Below are 18,284 nucleotides of genomic sequence, written 5' to 3' on the forward strand. Positions count from 1 at the left end.
TTTGGCTAAGAAGATTACTTGAAGTATGGGGTTATGATAAAAAGGGTCCAACAATAGTTTATTGTGATAACATGTCTGCAATCAGACTCTTAAAAAATCTCGTCTTTCATGGTAGAAGCAAGCATATAGATGTACGGTATCATCTTCTGCATGATCTCAGCAAAGATGAGGTAATTGAGTGGTTTACGACAGAAGTGAAGACCAAATTGCAGATATTATGACAAAGCCTCTTAAGCTAGCAATCTTTATGAAGCTTCGGAATTTGCTTGGAGTCTATTTAATGAAGGAAGTGTGTGGTGCACAAGTGCTACAGTAGATATTCATTTTCTAAACTAATGTCTGAAGACATCCAGTTTAAGGGAGTGTGTTAAAGTTTGTTTTTAATAAATAGCTGATGTCCTATTCTATAGGAAGTAGTTTAGTTGATTACCTATGCTTTAGGAGAATTTTAGCTGTAGAAGAGTTTGTTATTCATGGACGTAGTGGTCCTATTTTTTCTGATATGCACGTTGTTTACAATTCCTATTTAAGACTATATTCAGCTAATGAATAAAAGTGTTTCTTTTCACTAAGTCTTCAATATTTTCCTCTGTTTTCTTCAACAGAAACACCTTATTTTAATCTGTATGTTGTAGGAGCAGCAATCTAAATTAGAGGGTTTGATTGATGTATCTTTTAGTTGGGGGAAATGATTAGATGGTTGATTCACTCTTAACTTTGTATTCTCCAACATTCTCTAAAAGCAATTATTTGTTTATAATTCTTTGAAACTTGTGTTGACAAAAGTGTTTAATTAATTCAACGTCTAATGTTCTTTAAAAAAGGTCCAAAATTAGAAGATAGGCATGTTTATTAAAGTTACACTTACACCCTCACAAAATAAAACTAATATTTGGACGAATAATAGAGATTCAGACCTAATTAATTTGAAATGATAATAATTAAATTTTTACACACATCATGCTCCAAACATAATCATCCCCTTAATTATAATCTTAACAAGTTAAGTGTTCACTTACGTTGCATATCCAATAGTTTCGTTGCAATTAAAAGTAGGTTGGCCAAGTCAGGCCACTAACTCTTCAATGAATCCATATCACCCAAAAAAAGACCTCACTAAACTTTTCTTAGGCATATCAACATTAAGTGTATTGCTAACTTTTGGTTTCGCTGACACTTCTGATGTTTTAAGGGTTGCCCCTTCAATAGTTCAAATGTTCAATGCAATTTTCTCCCCAAATATTTATTTATTCTTTTATATTTTATTATTATACTCTTTCCTAAAATAACATTCTTTATTTTAAATAAATATTTTCACTACATAATTATGAATGGAAATGAATTATTAACATATTTAAGACCAGTTCATTGAGATGAACAAAATAAGTGATACTTTGAATATGAATTATTGGTTGTGCAAACAATAAATTTCATATTTTTGTTTGTGTTTTCAAGAAAAATAAGTTGAATACGCTTTTATTTTTTGGGATTTTATATACTGTTTTTAACAAACATCTCAAACGTATTTTTATTTTTCATATTTTTTAATTATTTTTAATATTCTTAAAAATACCCAAAAAAAAAAAAAAAAACATAAAATTCAACGCATCTATATTTGTCCATTTGCAACTACTTGAATAGGGCGATAGACAACTGCCAAATAAATTAGTCAAACTTTAGAAAATTTTGTGTAGGAGACTTCCATGGAGTCATCACTTTTGTCACTTGTGCTCACGTTTTCAAATAATGTATTTTTAAATGAACATGCATGCAGTTCACCACTTGAAACTTTTAGTTAATAGCTTATTTTTAATAAAATATTGAAGGTAGTATTTCTTTTCTGGTGTAATTTAGTGGTGCTTTTTAATAATAATTGAGGAAAGATAAAGTAAACAAAATAGATAACAAGGATTAAAGTGAGAGAATTGAGAGATGTGAGTAACTTTTACTATCTCAAAATATTGGATTGCTTTGAAATGAAAATTGATTGATTAAATGAAAGGGAACACCACCCCACCCCCGCCCCCCAACCTGCATACCGATTTTATACACTAATTTTTCAAATGTTGATGTTGGTAAAGCCTTAGTGAACAAATCTGCCAGATTATCACTAGAGTGTATTTGTTTGACATCAATCTCTCAATTTTGTTGGAGTTCGTGAGTGTAAAAGAACTTCGGTGAAATATGCTTGATTCTGTCTCCTTTGATATATCCTCCCCTGACTTGGGCAATACATGTCGCATTGTCTTCATTTATAAGTGTGGGAGCATCTGAGGTACATGGCAATTTGCATGTACTTTCAATATGATAGATGACAAATTTTAACCATACGTATTCTTGGCTAGCTTCATGAAGCATAAGAATTTCAGAATGGTTGGAGGAAGTGGCAACCAATGTTTGTTTTGTAGAGCGTCATGATATTGCAGTACCATTATAAGTGAAAACATATCTTGTTTGCAAGCAGGCCTTGTGAGGATCAGAAAGATACCCAACATCTGTATAGCCAACTAATTTAGGATCATTAACAGATTTCCTTGGATAAAATAATCCAAAGTCTTTTGTTCCATTGAGGTAACGAAAGACATGTTTGATCCCGTTCCAATGTCGGTGAGTTGGTGCAGAGCTAAATCTTGCCAACAGATTCACTGCAAACGCTATGTCTGGTCTCGTACATTGTGTCAAATATAATAATGCACCTATTGCATTTAGATACAGTACTTCAGGACCAAGTACCTTTTTGTTGTCTTCTTTAGGACCAAATGGATCCTTTTTAGGATCAAGAGATCGAACTACCATTGGGGTACTCAAGGGGTGAGATTTATCCATATAAAATCGCTTAAGGATCTTTTCAGTATAATTTGATTGATGGAGCAAAATTCCATTTGAACAATGCTCAATCTGCAGGTCGAGACAATACTTTGTTTTCCCCAGATCCTTCATTTTAAATTCTCTATTTAAGTACTCAGCACCTTTTGTGACCTCTTTAGGAGTCCCTATTAAGTTCATGTCATTGATATAGACTACCACAATTGCAAATCCCGATTCCGACTACACGGGCATACAGAATCATTGATGTATCCCTCTTTCATCAGATATTCATTGAGACGATTATACCATATTCGTCTTGATTGTTTCAACCCATATAATGATCTTTGCAATTTTATTGTATACATGTTCCTTTTATTTACTTTTGACACTTTAAATCCTTCAAAGATTTCCATATAGATATCAGTATCCAGTGTACCATACAAATACGTAGTTACAACATCCATGAGACGCATATCGAGTCATTCTGAGACTGATAAACTAATCAAATATCGAAATGTGATAGCATCCATCACTGGTGAATACGTCTCATCAAAGTCAATTTTGGGTCTCTGTAGGAAACCTTGAGCCACTAGTCTGGCCTTATACCTAGCAATTGCATTTTTCTCATTTCGTTTCCTTGTGAATACCCACTTGTATCCTACGGGTTTCACGTTTTAGGCATTTGGACTACAGGTTCAAATACATTACGTTTTGCTAGGGAGGTTAATTTTACTTGAATTGCCTTTTCCCATTTTGGTCAATCATGTCTTTGTCGACATGCATCAACAAAACGTGGCTCAAACTCATCATTCATAATTTCAGTAGCTATTGTGTATGAGAATATGTTATCGATAATAGTTGTCTCACGATTCCACATTTCTTTAGAGTGAGCATAGTTTATATAAATTTATTCATTTCTATGTTCTTGTATTCCTTCAGGGATTTCTTCCTCTTCAGGGGCTTGTGTCCTATTAGAGACTGTTAACTCTTCTGGAGTTAGTTTAAAAGATGTGGAATTATCATTATTCAAGTATTGTCAATATTGACACCTATTTGATTTTGTGCCTTTCGTTCCTAGGAACAGTATTCTTGGCTCCAATAGGCCTACCATGCTTCTGGCGTATAATAGATGAATCGATCGTTACCCATATGGATTGTTCATTGGTAACATCAATCCTTGCTAGTGTAGTGATAGCAAGAATTTATGATCTCGTTATTTTTGCTGCATCTATAAATGCATCAGGCATTTGGTTGGCAATATTTTGCAAATGTGTTATTCTTTGCATTTCAATTTCAGATTGAGATGTGCGAGGATCTAAATGAGACATGGAATTCACTTTCTAAGAAAGTTCAGGCCTTACTTCATGAGGCTTTACCTTTTCCCTAAAAATAGGATTGTTGTCTCATCAAAATGATAATCCGCAAAACGTGCGATAAACAGAATGCCCATTAGGGGCTCAAGATGTCTGATGATAGATGGTGAGTCATATCAACATATATTCCCAAACAATGTCAGGGTCCCATTTTGGTGCGTTGAGGGGGTGCAATTCGAACTTGCATAGCATAACCAAAAGTTCTTAAATGGGATATATTAGGCTAATGTCCAAATACAAGCTGTATTGGAGAGTATTGATGATATGCAATGGGTCTTAGGCGAATTAACGCCGCAACATGTAAAACAACATGAGCCCAAGCAGAAGTCGATAATTGCGTACGTATTAGCAATGTTATTGCGATTAATTAGATACGCTTTATAAATGACTCTGCCATACTATTTTGGGTATGTACATGTGGTACTGGGTGCTCAACATCAATTCTCATTGTTGTACAATAATTATCAAATGTCTTTGAGGTAAACTCACCAGCATTGTCCAGACGGCTTGCCTTAATAGGGTAATCTGGAAAGTGTGCCCGTAATATGATAATTTGTGCTAACAGTCTAGCAAAGGCAACTTTATGGGTAGATAGCAGATAAACATGTGACCATCATGTCGATGCATTAATCAGTACCATAAAGTAGTAGAAATGTACACTTAGTGGATGAATAGGACCACATATGTCCCCTTGAATTCTTTGTAAAAATGATGGAGATTCTACACCAACTTTAGTGATGGATGGCTTAAGTGCCAATTTGCCTTGTGAGCAAGCAATACAAGCACTCTCATTAGGTGACAGAATCTTTAGGTTCTTTAATGGGTGCCCATGTGAGTTTTCTATGATCTTATGCATCATAGTAGATCCTGGGTGACCAAGACGGTCGTGCCAAATTTTAAAAAGTTTAGGGTCAATGAACTTCTGGTTCATAACCACATAGACTTCAGCATTAGGAATGTGTAATATAACTCTGATGAGAAAGCACGGAGATTCTCTAGTACATGTTTCTGACATGAAATATTAGCAGTGATGCATAGAAACTCTCCATCATTTTCACTTAAAGTTTCAATGTGGTATCCATTGAGTCATATATCTTTGAAACTAAGCAAATTTCTTTTGGATTTGTTAGAATATAAAGCATCATAGATACTTAATTAAATTCCGCTTGGTAACATGAGTGTTTCTCTTCTGGAGCCCTCAATTATGTTTGTAGATCCTGATATGATATTTATTTTAGCCTCAGTAAAAGTTAAACCTGAGAAATATTTTCTATCCTGAAGGATGGTGTGCGTTGTTGCACTATCTACTATACAAATGTCTCTACCATTACTAGATATCAATGTCTCAGTTTTGAAGTCCATCTTTCAGTAGGCATGCACTGTTACACTGGTTAAACTTTTCGTGCTGATAACGTATTGTAATTTAGCGGTGCTATTTAGTAATAACAAAGACTAAAGTGAGAAAATTGAGAGATGTGAGTAATGTTTACTATCTCAAATTATTGGATTGCTTTGAAATGTACATTTTTTACAACATTTTCAATAATTGATATTATGTTAAAGCAGGGCAAACATATGGAGTGTCTAGGACGAGCAGTACAGGTTCCCCCTACGTACACCTTCCTAATTGGCAAATGGTCGAAAATTTCTTAGTACCACCAAAATTTGGACAAGGTTTCTTTTTCTGTGGTCTGAGGCTCTTCGAACTTAAAGTTGTACGTTTTCTTGTATTTCCCTCAAATATATATGTATAAGTAATTACGTATCATTCGTGACATTACATAGTTATCCGACCCTGTATATATATTATTACTATTCTTACTATTGACCTATATAATGATGATGAATTGATGATCTGCTGTAAGCTCAATATGTTTTTTTTTTTTTTAAATTCTATATTAATTCAAGCAAGGGTCAGGAGACAAAAAGTTCCTTGGATAACAATAAAATGATACACAGATCGATGTATCCAATAAGGGAAAAAATATATTTATATAAGGGGCGTTTGGTTTAGGGAATGTTAGATTACTGGAAAGATAAATTACTTTGAAGATTACTAAGAATCTTTAGGAAAACGTGTTTGGTTAATTGGTGGGTATGTTATATTAATATGTTTGGTTGGGAGGAATAAATTGGTGGGTATTTTATTTAAATTACTGAATTGTCCTCTAATTAAATATTATTATTATTTGGATTACTATAACCCCCCTACATTTAAAAACTTAGCAAAAACAACCCTATAATAAAAGTTTGGAAAATCAACAAAACTCCCCCCACCAACCCAGCCATAGCCGGCAACCTAACGGCGCACGAAAGGCCGAAAATGGCCACCTTGCACCGCTATGCCATTTCCGACTAGATCGATGGCCGTTAACGGCTATGTCTGTGGCCGTTAACAACCATCGATCTGGTTGTCAACGGCCAGATCGACGGATCTAGCCTTTGACGGCCAGATTAGATCTGGCCATAGCGGAGCACGACGGCCATTTTCGGCCTTTCGTGCGCTGTTCCAGCGATGGCGGCGGTAGGCCACGGCGGTGGTTACCAGCGATTGGCCGAGGCAGGCGGTTGCGGGTGGCGGCTTGGGTGGGCTATAATTTGTTTGGAATTCAAGGGTAATTTTGTCCAAAAAATTAATTAATTGAGGTTGAAATAGTAAAAGTTATATTCATGTAAATAAATTTAAAAATAAGAGCATTATTGTCCTAAAATTTTATTAATAAGGGATAGAATTGTAACAAAAAAAGATAACCCTGGTAATCTTAGAATACCTAAGAAAATAGAGGTAATTAAATTACCTCAAATATTACTAATAGTAACTACTATTGGTATTTGAAGATTACCAGTATTTTATATTAATTGACAACCAAATATGGTAATCAAGTAATATAAGATCACTTAATCTCAACAATCTCAAATACCCCCTAACCAAACGCCCCATAATGTATTAAGATATACTTCTTTTTTCCATAACCACGTCGATCAAGAATCTTTCTTCCAAGATGGAACCCAAGTGTTCCGTGACCATTTGTGCCCAATGTTCAAACAAACAAATTAATTAATTAATCGGAAAAAGGAAAATATTGTGGAAACATATATACGTGTTCCTGATCAATGCTGACGTTGTAATTCATAATTTTAAGTTAACTCATCCAACACAAAATGGGATGATAAAGGAAGTGGATGATAAGGCAAACTCAGAAGCTTTGTCATTATTCAAAATATTATATAAAGCCAATCTCGGAACACAAAATTAAAACAAAAAGACAATCCTACCGTCTGGACTCTCGAGTATTAATAAGCATAACGAATTGGAATTTTTTTTGGTCAGTGTACATGTTAATTTTCACTAACAATATTTACTTTATAAATTATGTCTTAAGTTTGTTTTGTTATAAATAGTAAGGAACTTGTTAATACGCAATATACTTCCATCCTCTACTGATTTCCAGCTTATAGCTCTTCTTCGTTTATATATATCCATGACACTTATATAACTACCCTCTACCCAGGCATCTTCCCCGTAATCAATATATATATATATATATATATATATCATACAACTCCCCTAGCTAGCTCCCGCATTTTCTGTCAAACACACTCGCAAACACAATGTATTTCTGCAGCAGGAAGGTTCAAGTAACAACCACCATCTTCTTGTTGATTTTTTTTGTGCTGAGAACCACCCCTTGCAATGGCTAGGCCTTTAACAGAAAGCTGCCAAAACTTGTAATTGTGTCACATACAAGAGGACCGGTTCCACCTCCAATCGTCGAGATTACACATATTCCAGGAACAATGGAGGGGTTGTGAAGCACGCGAAAGATAGCGTATCCGCCAGCCATATCCATACTTCACCCACACTGTAATGTAGTTAAATTCTAATTGTTCGTTACGTTTTCCTTTTAGATTTTCTAAATTTCTGTCTAGTAAAACGTATATAAAACGTTTGCTGATCAATTTCCTTTTATTTCCTCATGTCTGTCTAGTAAAACATGTAATGAACTTTTGTTATCAATTTCCGATTTTGTTTTAAATAAAGTAAGAATTTAGGTAAAGTCTCTTGTACATGAAAGAGTACTTATATAGCTGACAGAATAAATACAAATAAAAAATAAAAAAATTTCAATTACATTTATCTCTTTGCCTCTCTTTTTTATCATAAAACAAAAGCTTTCATCTTAAATTAATTTTTTATCTCAACATTGAATAGAAATCAACCAAAATAATACTACTAACAACCTCTCTCACAAACTTTTTTTCACAACCTAACATTTAGTTCGTATGTCTGTTCCAATGATGTCTTACTAATTATTTAAACTAACAATTGCGAACTGTCAGATCATGATTATGAAAATGATTGTTGCTTTAGTATTACCACCACCTTAGCAAATTCGAAACAAATCCACAAGACAATAAATCATTTAGTGATATAAAGGTGTATTATGATACTGTGGTTAAAATAATGGATGCTTTTTGTTTTCTATTCATATTTTTTTATTAATTATTTATAATTGTATGCTGTTTCATTTCTCGCTTTTCATTTATTTTTTTTTATCCTGTAGAATGTGCAGACAGCATGGGTTAGATTTTTTTCATTTTTGTTTTCACTTACACAAAAGGTGGTGTTAATGCTTAATTTTGAGCACCAACAACTCGCACGTGTAAAGTGCTAAGAGAGTTTTAGAAATTACATATGTCGTCCATGAGATTTGAATTGGTACTGAGATATATATATTTGCAAACAGAAATAAAATAGACACAGAAAGGTTTTTATAGTGGTTCGAATGCTTAAAGCAAATTCTACATCCACTGTTATTTTATTATTCTCTGACTATTTTATGATATTGCTTGTAAGCATACAAAGATGAAAAAATACTTTGTTTTACAGAGAGAATTAATGAAGCTCAAATATATGCCAGCTCTCATATGTCCAACTTTCTCTTTTCATGAAGAGAGGTATTCATTTATACACCTTTTAGGTCAATGTAATGAGTGCTTCTGCAAATTGTCATGACACGTGGGAACCACTCTTTAATCCTTATCTTTTTATTTTGATAAAGTTGGGACTGTTGTCCTCATCCACTCATAGATAAAACTTGAATCTGTTGGGTTTGTGACAACTGTTCTTTTCTGTCTTGGGACGATGTGACAACTCCTGACGGTAATAAACCTTCATAAACTCTGATTGATTGGTGGTGACATCAGTGCGATTTTTTAGACACAATAAATGGTACATGTACAAGTACAACTACTATAGTACTGCACTTTTGGAGAACACTTTCGGGAAACATAAAATAATGAACAAGATTGAAACTAAACTCTTTCCCGCCTGTACCAAATCCTCATACTAAAATCAGATTTCCCCACATGAATTTGAATGAGAATCAATAAACACATTATATAATTATCAAACTCTCAACGCCCACAAAGTAAATACCTCTAGCGTACGTTCATCCCTGTTTTAAAAATCGGCCCAAACCGCCCGGTCGAACCGGGACCCAACAACTTCTCTAAAGTGTGATTAGGCAGGGGAGAGGGCTCCACTTGTGACAAAGACTCACAAATTGGGTAGAGAGAATTAACGAATCTCACAACGGAAACGTATTGGGGATGTTTTAGATTTATAAATGGGGAGAGTCTCTCCACCTAATAGGTTAGCCTTTTAAGTGTGAAACTCCCAACCCGTGACATAAGGTACTCAAGAGCCATAGGACGGTATGGTTGACATAAATTTAAAGGGAAATTGCCTCATAAAACCATGTCTAAAGGCTTAATTTCTTCGACACAACACAAAAACTTTTGGACATGCGGTTGGATATCTTATATTTATTTCCATTCACCTAACTTTCATTTGCTCCCCATTCGCTACGTACAAATTTAAAACTCTCAAACAAATTATTATTCAGATAATCACTTTCCTTATCCCTTATACACCTTAGAATTCTGAATTTCCCAGGGTATATAGTGTTTTTATATATTAATTAATTCCTTGATTGGCACATAGATTTTTTTTTTTTTCTGGTTCATTTGTGACAACCTTCTGCAACTTCATCAGAGAATCTGGACGAAATCCATTAGAGGATGCAAGATTTGGCAGTGGTTCAAGGAATCAAGGTTACGCTTACGCTAATAGAAAAGGCGAAGAGAAATCACAATTTCACATGATAGCAGCCAATAAACCTCGAATGCTGATCAATTATCATGAAAAAGTTTACCCTTAAAATGTAAACTGAAATCATGATCCAATTGTTACTGTCTTTGCTTTTTATATGATTATTCAACAAATTATAATGGAAGTAATATGATATGACTTATGAGTATAAGAGTGAAATTGAATTAAAAAAAAAAAAAAAAAAAAAAAAGTTAGCAAATTAAAACTGATGTATAAAAGCAATTGAATCAAATCAATTCATACCAGGAGTTGTGTATATAACATTATTCAAATGGATGACATGTCAATCTTGAAACAATGTCAATAATTATCTCTTATGGCAAAACCATCAAGTAGGACCATCATTAACTATGCCATTTAAGCATATTCTCAAAATAAAAATGCTATATCCACCGAAAAATTGCACCGAAACACGTGGAGGCCGCCATGTTGGACGATCGAATACTGACATAAATGGACGGCCATCCAACGATTTCGAACGGCCGTCCATACATCCTGGACGATCGTTCATAGTGGAATGGAGGACCGTCCATAAAAAATTGTTTTGTTTAAAAAAAAAAAAACAACGGGCGTCCATTGTTTTTTTGTTTTCTTTTTCGTCTTCGTCATAATCGCAACTGCCCTCTTATCAAATTCCAACGGACCAGCTTTGAGCTTTCTGGCATCTGCATATGGAGACAAATAAGCCCTTTTCTGAAAATGCTTAATCTTACCTCCATATCTATAAACTTTCTTGTACTCGGGAGGAAACTTCAAAGGAAACGGCAAAGTGACCAATCTGACATGGAGGATGAGGATTTGTTTGGGAGTGATTCTGAGAATGGCAGCATAAGTACGCAGTTTGAGCAAGAGGAGACCATGGGAGATTTAGAAGATGCTTTACTTTCATATGATGATGAGATGGAGGTTTGGGAAGTTTGCAGTGGATATAAGGATGCTAATACAACTTGAGGTATTTCAGTTCCAGTACCAACTTTTGCATCCTTATATACACCGCATCAGCAACAGTAGACGCATAAGCTTCTTTAGTGCCAGTTACAGCAGTAGATACTATATACCCAATACTATATTGAATTCGGTTCCTAGCTTCTACTTATCTTACCGGTTTGTTAGCTCTTTTTTTCCTTAGCAAATAAAGAATTCACAGTTGAAGTAGGAATCTCAAAGGAAGTGGAGCAGTTACAAAAAGAAATGTGAGGAAAGATAGGTAGGAAGGACTCCGAACCAAAAAGAGAACCCTTTGCCGCGACTGGGATCATACTTTTGACTGAGGTTTCTTCAGTGGCTGTGAAGTTTCTTCAGCTGGTTTTGTAGCCATGTCGCAAAGAGAGAGAGAGAGAGCATTTAATTAGAGAAGGGACGCCCGTCCAAAAATAAAGGACGGCCGTCCATCCCTTATGGACGGGCGTCCATTACATACGGACGGTCGTCCTTACACAATGGACGGGCGTCCATTCATTGTGGACGGGCGTTCATTCCAAGTTTTTTTAAATTTTTTATTTTATTTACCAATGGACAGGAGTTCATGTTAGTGAACGGTCGTCCATATGTTATGGACGACCGTTCATTAGAAAAAATTTAATAACGTAAAAAGTGTTGATTTGTCTGAGTCAATATACACGTAAGCCGATACAAAATTTCGGTGTAAAAACGTCGGTGTCTGTAGCATTGTTGTACATATAAATACTCGTTGTGTCATCTGTCAACGGATTCGTGAATTTGGTTTTACAATAATTTAACCACTATTAACGGTTTGGTATACTATTACTTTGAAGAGTCAGTGGTCCCCTAATTTTTCAAACTCGAAATATTCAACTAATTTTCTAGGTGTGTTTGTTTCTTTATTTTGGGTAGGATTTTTTAAATCCTACCCAAGATATATATTTGTTCCTTATTATGAAAATCCAATTCTATTATATTTAACTATTACAAACCCCCTAAGTTTGTTAATTTAACTAAACACCCCCAACAAAAAAAAAATTAAAAATTGACAAAAACACCCCCCACCCACCCACCTTTGCCAGATTCCAGCCACCACTGCCAAAAGGTGGCCAGAATCTGGCATAACGGCACACTACCGGTTGGATCTGGTCGATAGTGCGTCAATCTAGCCTTTTTTTACCAGATCCACGGACACTGAAAATGCCAGATCTTTGGCCATAGCTGGTTGTCAACAACGGTCATATCTTTGGTTGTTGTTGACGACCAAATGTGCCCAGATCTGGCTGTCAAAGGTCAGACCTAACGTAGATCGACCGGTCAGATCCAGCTAGTCGTGCGTCATTACAGTCACTTCTGGCCACGGTGATGGCCGACTACTAGCATTTAATGTGTGGGTGGAAGTGTTTTTGTTAATTTTTAAATCCTATCTCGTAATAACCACCCAACTTATTTTTTTTCAAAAATCCGACCCAAAATAATAAAATAAACACACCTAGATACCCTGTCTATGATAGAAAAATTTCTTATTATATCTTCTCAGGAGGTAGTTTCCAATTTAGCCAATTACGAATAACCAACCAACACTCCAAGAAAACGCTTCTAAGTTACAGTAAGGCCTTGCTAGTAGTCAACTGTGTATGATATTTCATAGATACTGCAAGTGTAACGAAATAAATTGTGTAGACATCAAAAGGCCACATAAACAACTATAATTGTTCAAAGAAAAATTTCTCCTGATTTAAGTGAACAATTAAGGAATTTTATTTAAAAAGAGTTTTTAAGCCAACATCAATGAAAATCTGCTAAACTCAAAAAACTAAGGAAATCCATTAGCTACTGGGGTCTGGAGTGTCATTGTGAACAAGTGTTTGACTGATAGGTACATGAATTAGGGTAGTGAGCTGCCATGTTAAGCAAATGAGAGGTTAGTCTTAGCTTGCTACAACATTTAGGTTATCTTTCGTAGGTGATTTATAATTTATAAATGAAATACAAAGAATATTACCTTTGGTAGAGGATCAGGTGACAACTCAGTCTGGTGATAAAGAGCAATGTTTAAGAAATTCCTCCATTCTGTTTGGCCTATCGACCACAACTGCTTAAAAGGACCTCTGCCAACCAAATCATGAATCCATTTTGCCATTCCATGTTGTGTGAGATGCTAAACCAAGTCCAGATGAATTCAAGGTGGGGAATGAGAAATCTCTGCAATCACAATATGACTAGCGTGTCATAGATCTCATCCAACTGCTTCATATTCTACAGTTTTTTGTCTCCTGCAGCCTCCAAGGAAACTACGCCATATAAGGGCATTTGGTGGGAAAGGCATTGTAGCTATTATTTTCTCAGCTTCCTTCAGATGTCCATATGTGGCCAGTAAGTTCACCAAACAATGATAATGATCCATTTCTGGTTCAACCCCATAAGTCCTTTTCATTCGGCCAAACAACTCCATCCCTTCTGTCACTAAGCCACCATGTCTGCAAGCCGTAAGCACTGCAAGGACAGCAACCCTATCGGGCTTAAACCCCAAAATTTCCATCTCTCTAAACTTTTCTAATGCCTGATAAGCAAAACCATTGAGTCCAAGAGCTGAAATTAGAGTGGTCCATGTGATTATGTTTCTATCTGTCATCATTTTAAATATTTCTATTGAACTTCCTATGCTCCCACATTTTCCATACATGTCTATTAACACATTGAACAAAAATGTGTCACAACGATTTATGTCAGCCTTTATGATGAGAGCATGAAGCGAACAGCCCAAAGTAAGGTTGCATAGTTTGGTGCATGCACTCAAGAGGCTAACAAATGTACAATTGTCTGGATGGATATCAGCCAGTTGCATGTATTTAAAAAGTTCAAAAACTTCTGTATAATAACCATTGTGAGCACAAGCTGCAATAGCAGTGTTCCAAGATACTATGTCCGGTTCTTCAAGCAGAGAAAGCAACTTTAGTGCTTCATGATACTGACCCAACCTGTTATAAATTCCAGCAATGATGTTAGAGGGGACAACAGCAATTGGTGAGTTGGAAAGTGTGGCAAGAGCTATGGCATCTGATATAAGACCATTTTTGGCATATGAACTCATAAGGGAGCTCAATACATATTCATTGCTCTGGTATCCCATTCTTATAATCAAACAATGAAGCTGAGAAAGCTCAAAGGTAAATGATGATTTAAGAACATGAGAAAATGTAAACTCATTCGGTTGGTAACCTAGTTGAACCATGTCTAATAGTAAAAACATAGAAGTAGAAGAGAATTTATTTGCATAACCCAATATCAACGAATTCCAACAAACCACATTCTTATCAGATATTTCATCAAACGACAGTTGAGCATCTTCCAAATTATCACATTTCACATAGAAGTCAACTAATGCACTGCCCACAAAAGCATCACATTCTAAACCAATTTTTATTATCTTAGCATGGATAGATTTTCCACACACTGGGATCTGCAGAGCAGCAATAGAATTAATAACATATACAAATGTGGTACCATTTTGAAAATCTTGATCCGAAGACATCCTTAAGAAAAATTCCAATGCCTTTTCAGGTTTTTCGTTCTTTACCAATGCACCAATAATTGTATTCCAAGATACAACATCCCCAACATTCAGCTCGAACATTTTCTCCGCTGAGCTGATGCGCATACATTTCACATACATATTAATAACAGAATTCACAACCAAAACTTCATTGTCAAACCCATTTTTAATCACTAAACCATGTATCTGTTCTCCTGATCCCAAATATTGTTCACAAATAAATCCTGATAAAACACCCACAAAAGAACCTTCAGACAAAGGAATCTTTTCCCTGACAAGATCACGAAAGAAAAATATACAATCTTCAACAAATCCATATCGCCCAAAAATAGATATTATCGAATTCCACGTCACTATGCTCTTCTTAGGCATATCCTCAAATGCACAAACCGCCTCATGCAAGCTCTCATGCCTTCCATATAAACCTAACAAAGCAGTCCCTACAAAAGCATCTGCTATAAACAACCCATTCTTCACAATCAGAGCGTGCAACTGAACTCCCTTGCAAAGGTCCAACAAATCACACGACAATAACCCACCCAACGTGAACTGGGTCGACCTACACCCACAATTTCTCATATCATAAAACAATCTCCAAGCTTCCCCGACATATCCACACCTACTGTAACCACTAATTATGGTATTAAACGACACCACGTTTTTCTCCGGCATCTTGTCGAACACCTTACGTGCTGATGATAGTTCACCGACTGATGCGTAGATAGAGATGACATTGTTGAAAAGGAAGGTAGTTTGGCTAGAGTTTGGACCCAAAGTGATGACAAGTGCATGAAGAGGTTTGGTGTTGCGAAGGGAAGGAGTCTTTGAACAAGATTTTAGTAGTAGTAGTAGACGGTTATGGTGTTTCAAGAAATCTCCGTAAAGGTTCATAAAGGGCGGGAAAATTAGCTATAAATCCCAGCAAATTATAGACAACTTGAATTTACGGGTTACGGCTGATGGGTGAGGCTTGAAAAGTGGTCTTTGCTGAGGATGTCCACCCGTTTTGCAAATAAACCTTTTTCACTTAGGCCTTGGGCCTTGGCGCCATTCAGTTGACTGTAGAGATATTATGACCTCTAGTGGTTGACATACCGTGAGATGAATTTCTTTTAGCAAAATAAATTGGTTTCGTTGACTTTTGTTGATGTGTGATTTTGACACCAACGAAACGCATATGTAAAATATTGAGTTGGCCTAAAAGACACACGTGAATGTAAAGGAAAATGACAGTAAATGCAATGGGGACAGTTTTTAAAGTGGTTCAGATGCTAAGGAAGCAAGTCCTACGTCCACTGATGTTTGTATTATTGATAAGGGTCAGGTCGCTTCAGCTGACTGACTTTACAATGGTAATACAAGGTATCTAATGCTGTCTATTCTAGAGAGAGAGTGTGGCTGGTCAAGAGTAAAAATGTGCGAATCCCCTTAATGAGAGAGGAGCTCTCAACTTATAGTGGGATGCATTGAGGTAATGTTCACTGAATCTGTAAGTTGGTGAGATGATCCGTGCAAATCCTTCTTTATGTCACATTACCCATCTTCAAGAGTAATTCACTTGATTTGCTGCAGGGATTGGACACACGTACATCCTCTAACCTTTCTTTAGTCTGGCGCGTACCCACTGTACTGACAGGAGTGTGTTGCTTGCATCATCACATGATGAGGCTGTGCCAGAATGTCAGTAAACTCTTCCCGATGTCTGACCTTTCGCACTTAACAGGGCACTACATCAGTCGTATTTTCCCAAGCATAACAGAAGTCCCCTAGTTTTTAAGGTTTGAGAATCGAACCTTGGAAACTACAAGTCATGCCGCAATTGGATGATTCTTGGAAATTCTGGAAATTCTAATGATTCCGACTTGTTTTGAAAGTAGGTCAAGACGACACTTTTTTGCGAACACGACCTCGCATGATCATTGTTTGCAGAGGACGAGCGACCTGATTTCGTCAGACGTCTCCTGTTTTGCTTTTGATATGGGTGCATTTAATGAAACAGTCTCTACGCTGACATATGTGCCTTGTGCGTGATAAGTGCCAGCTGGACGCATTAAATGCGTTGTATGCTGACACAGTACGTTTTATCAGAACATTAAATGCGTTATACGTTGGAACGACGCCCCTTATCAGAACATTCAATGTAGATTTGAGACGCAATTAATGCTTTGAGAAAGAGAGATGGCCGTCATTTGAGCTTTTCAACGGGAAAGATGAAGGTTTGACTTTATCCAGTCGTGACACTCACTCTTCCCCGTTGATGTGTGACACGTGGCCATGATCAACGGTGAGAAATCTTTACCGTCCAAACGCCGTTTCGATTCCGAGAAATCCAAACGCCGATTCCTACGCTATAAAACCTCAAATCTTTCTCAGGCAATGTCACTAGAGTCCTTTTCACAGAGAATAAAAGATTTTCGCAAACCTAGAACCTTTGTTTTCCAAACCTGCATTTTTTCGGAATTCAAAGCAGAAGCTATTCTCATACTCTAAGAGGTAAGAACCTTTCTCTGTTTTTGTTTCATTATTTTCCATGATTAAATGGCATCAGTCTTCTGGTAACCAATCGGAGACGAAACGCTTATGTCAGGTTCGAGCCATGAATGGCTGCTCGAATCATGCTGTTAGGGTTTTCTTTGGGATTTAGGGAGTTTGTTCCTCCCACGTCATCGTGCGAAATAGCGTACTGTGGCTAAATGACTCTTCTGCTTGTCGCCTTTGCAGACTGGCAAAATGGACCCCCCAACAACCAGATCCGAGCAGGGAACCGGTTCATTCCCACAGGGTGCTCCAAGTATCCCTCTCGAGGTCTTCTCAGTACTTACCGGGGATGAGCTCGAGAGGGTAATAAAACAATACGGTATCGAGGTGAACGTTTTCCTCGACGTGACACACTCATCGCGATACCCATCAAGTGGCCTGGCCACAATCTCCGAGGAGATCATCAAGGGTGGGGGACTGATCCCCTTCCACCCTTTCATCATGTCACTTTTGGACCACTTCAGGGTCGCGCCGATGTAGCTGACTCCGAATGCGTACGTTATTGTCATTGCAATGTACATCGTGTGCCACGAAAACGGGTTGGGCAAGTTGATCGCGAAGGAGCTCGGCTGCTCGTATTTTTTGAAAAAGAGCAAGGACAAGGACTCTTATTACTTGTCCAGGTGACCTACTATCGCCGAGGGGATACACAGTTACCCGAGCAACGCGGGGGCCTATGAAATGAAGTTTTTCTTCTTCCACTATGACGGCCATTGCCGCTTCCAAGAACCGAGTAGGCCTCTTTTTTTTTTTTTTTTGACAAATTCATTACATTCGAAAATGTGCTCTTTCTAACGACTTGATTCATTTCTAACAGTTAACAAGAAGATCGACTTAGGGCTGCTCTTCGATAGACGTAGGATCGTGCATTTCGGCTCCCTACTTGAGGACA

General features: G+C 36.6%; 1 protein-coding gene across 1 annotated transcript; it reads right to left on the reverse strand.

Moving 5' to 3' along the window:
- Positions 1-13,096: 13,096 nt before the first annotated feature.
- LOC116110056 (pentatricopeptide repeat-containing protein At3g58590-like) lies at positions 13,097-15,805 on the reverse strand. The gene is made up of 2 exons (XM_031396295.1): positions 13,304-15,805; positions 13,097-13,199 (listed from the first exon to the last, which is right to left on the reverse strand). The coding sequence occupies exon 1, from the start codon at positions 15,743-15,745 to the stop codon at positions 13,538-13,540; it is 2,208 nt and encodes a 735-aa protein (XP_031252155.1). The 5' UTR covers positions 15,746-15,805; the 3' UTR covers positions 13,097-13,199; positions 13,304-13,537.
- Positions 15,806-18,284: the final 2,479 nt, after the last annotated feature.

This window comes from Pistacia vera, unplaced genomic scaffold (assembly GCF_008641045.1).
Source record: "Pistacia vera cultivar Batoury unplaced genomic scaffold, PisVer_v2 Contig593, whole genome shotgun sequence".
NCBI lineage: Eukaryota > Viridiplantae > Streptophyta > Magnoliopsida > Sapindales > Anacardiaceae > Pistacia > Pistacia vera.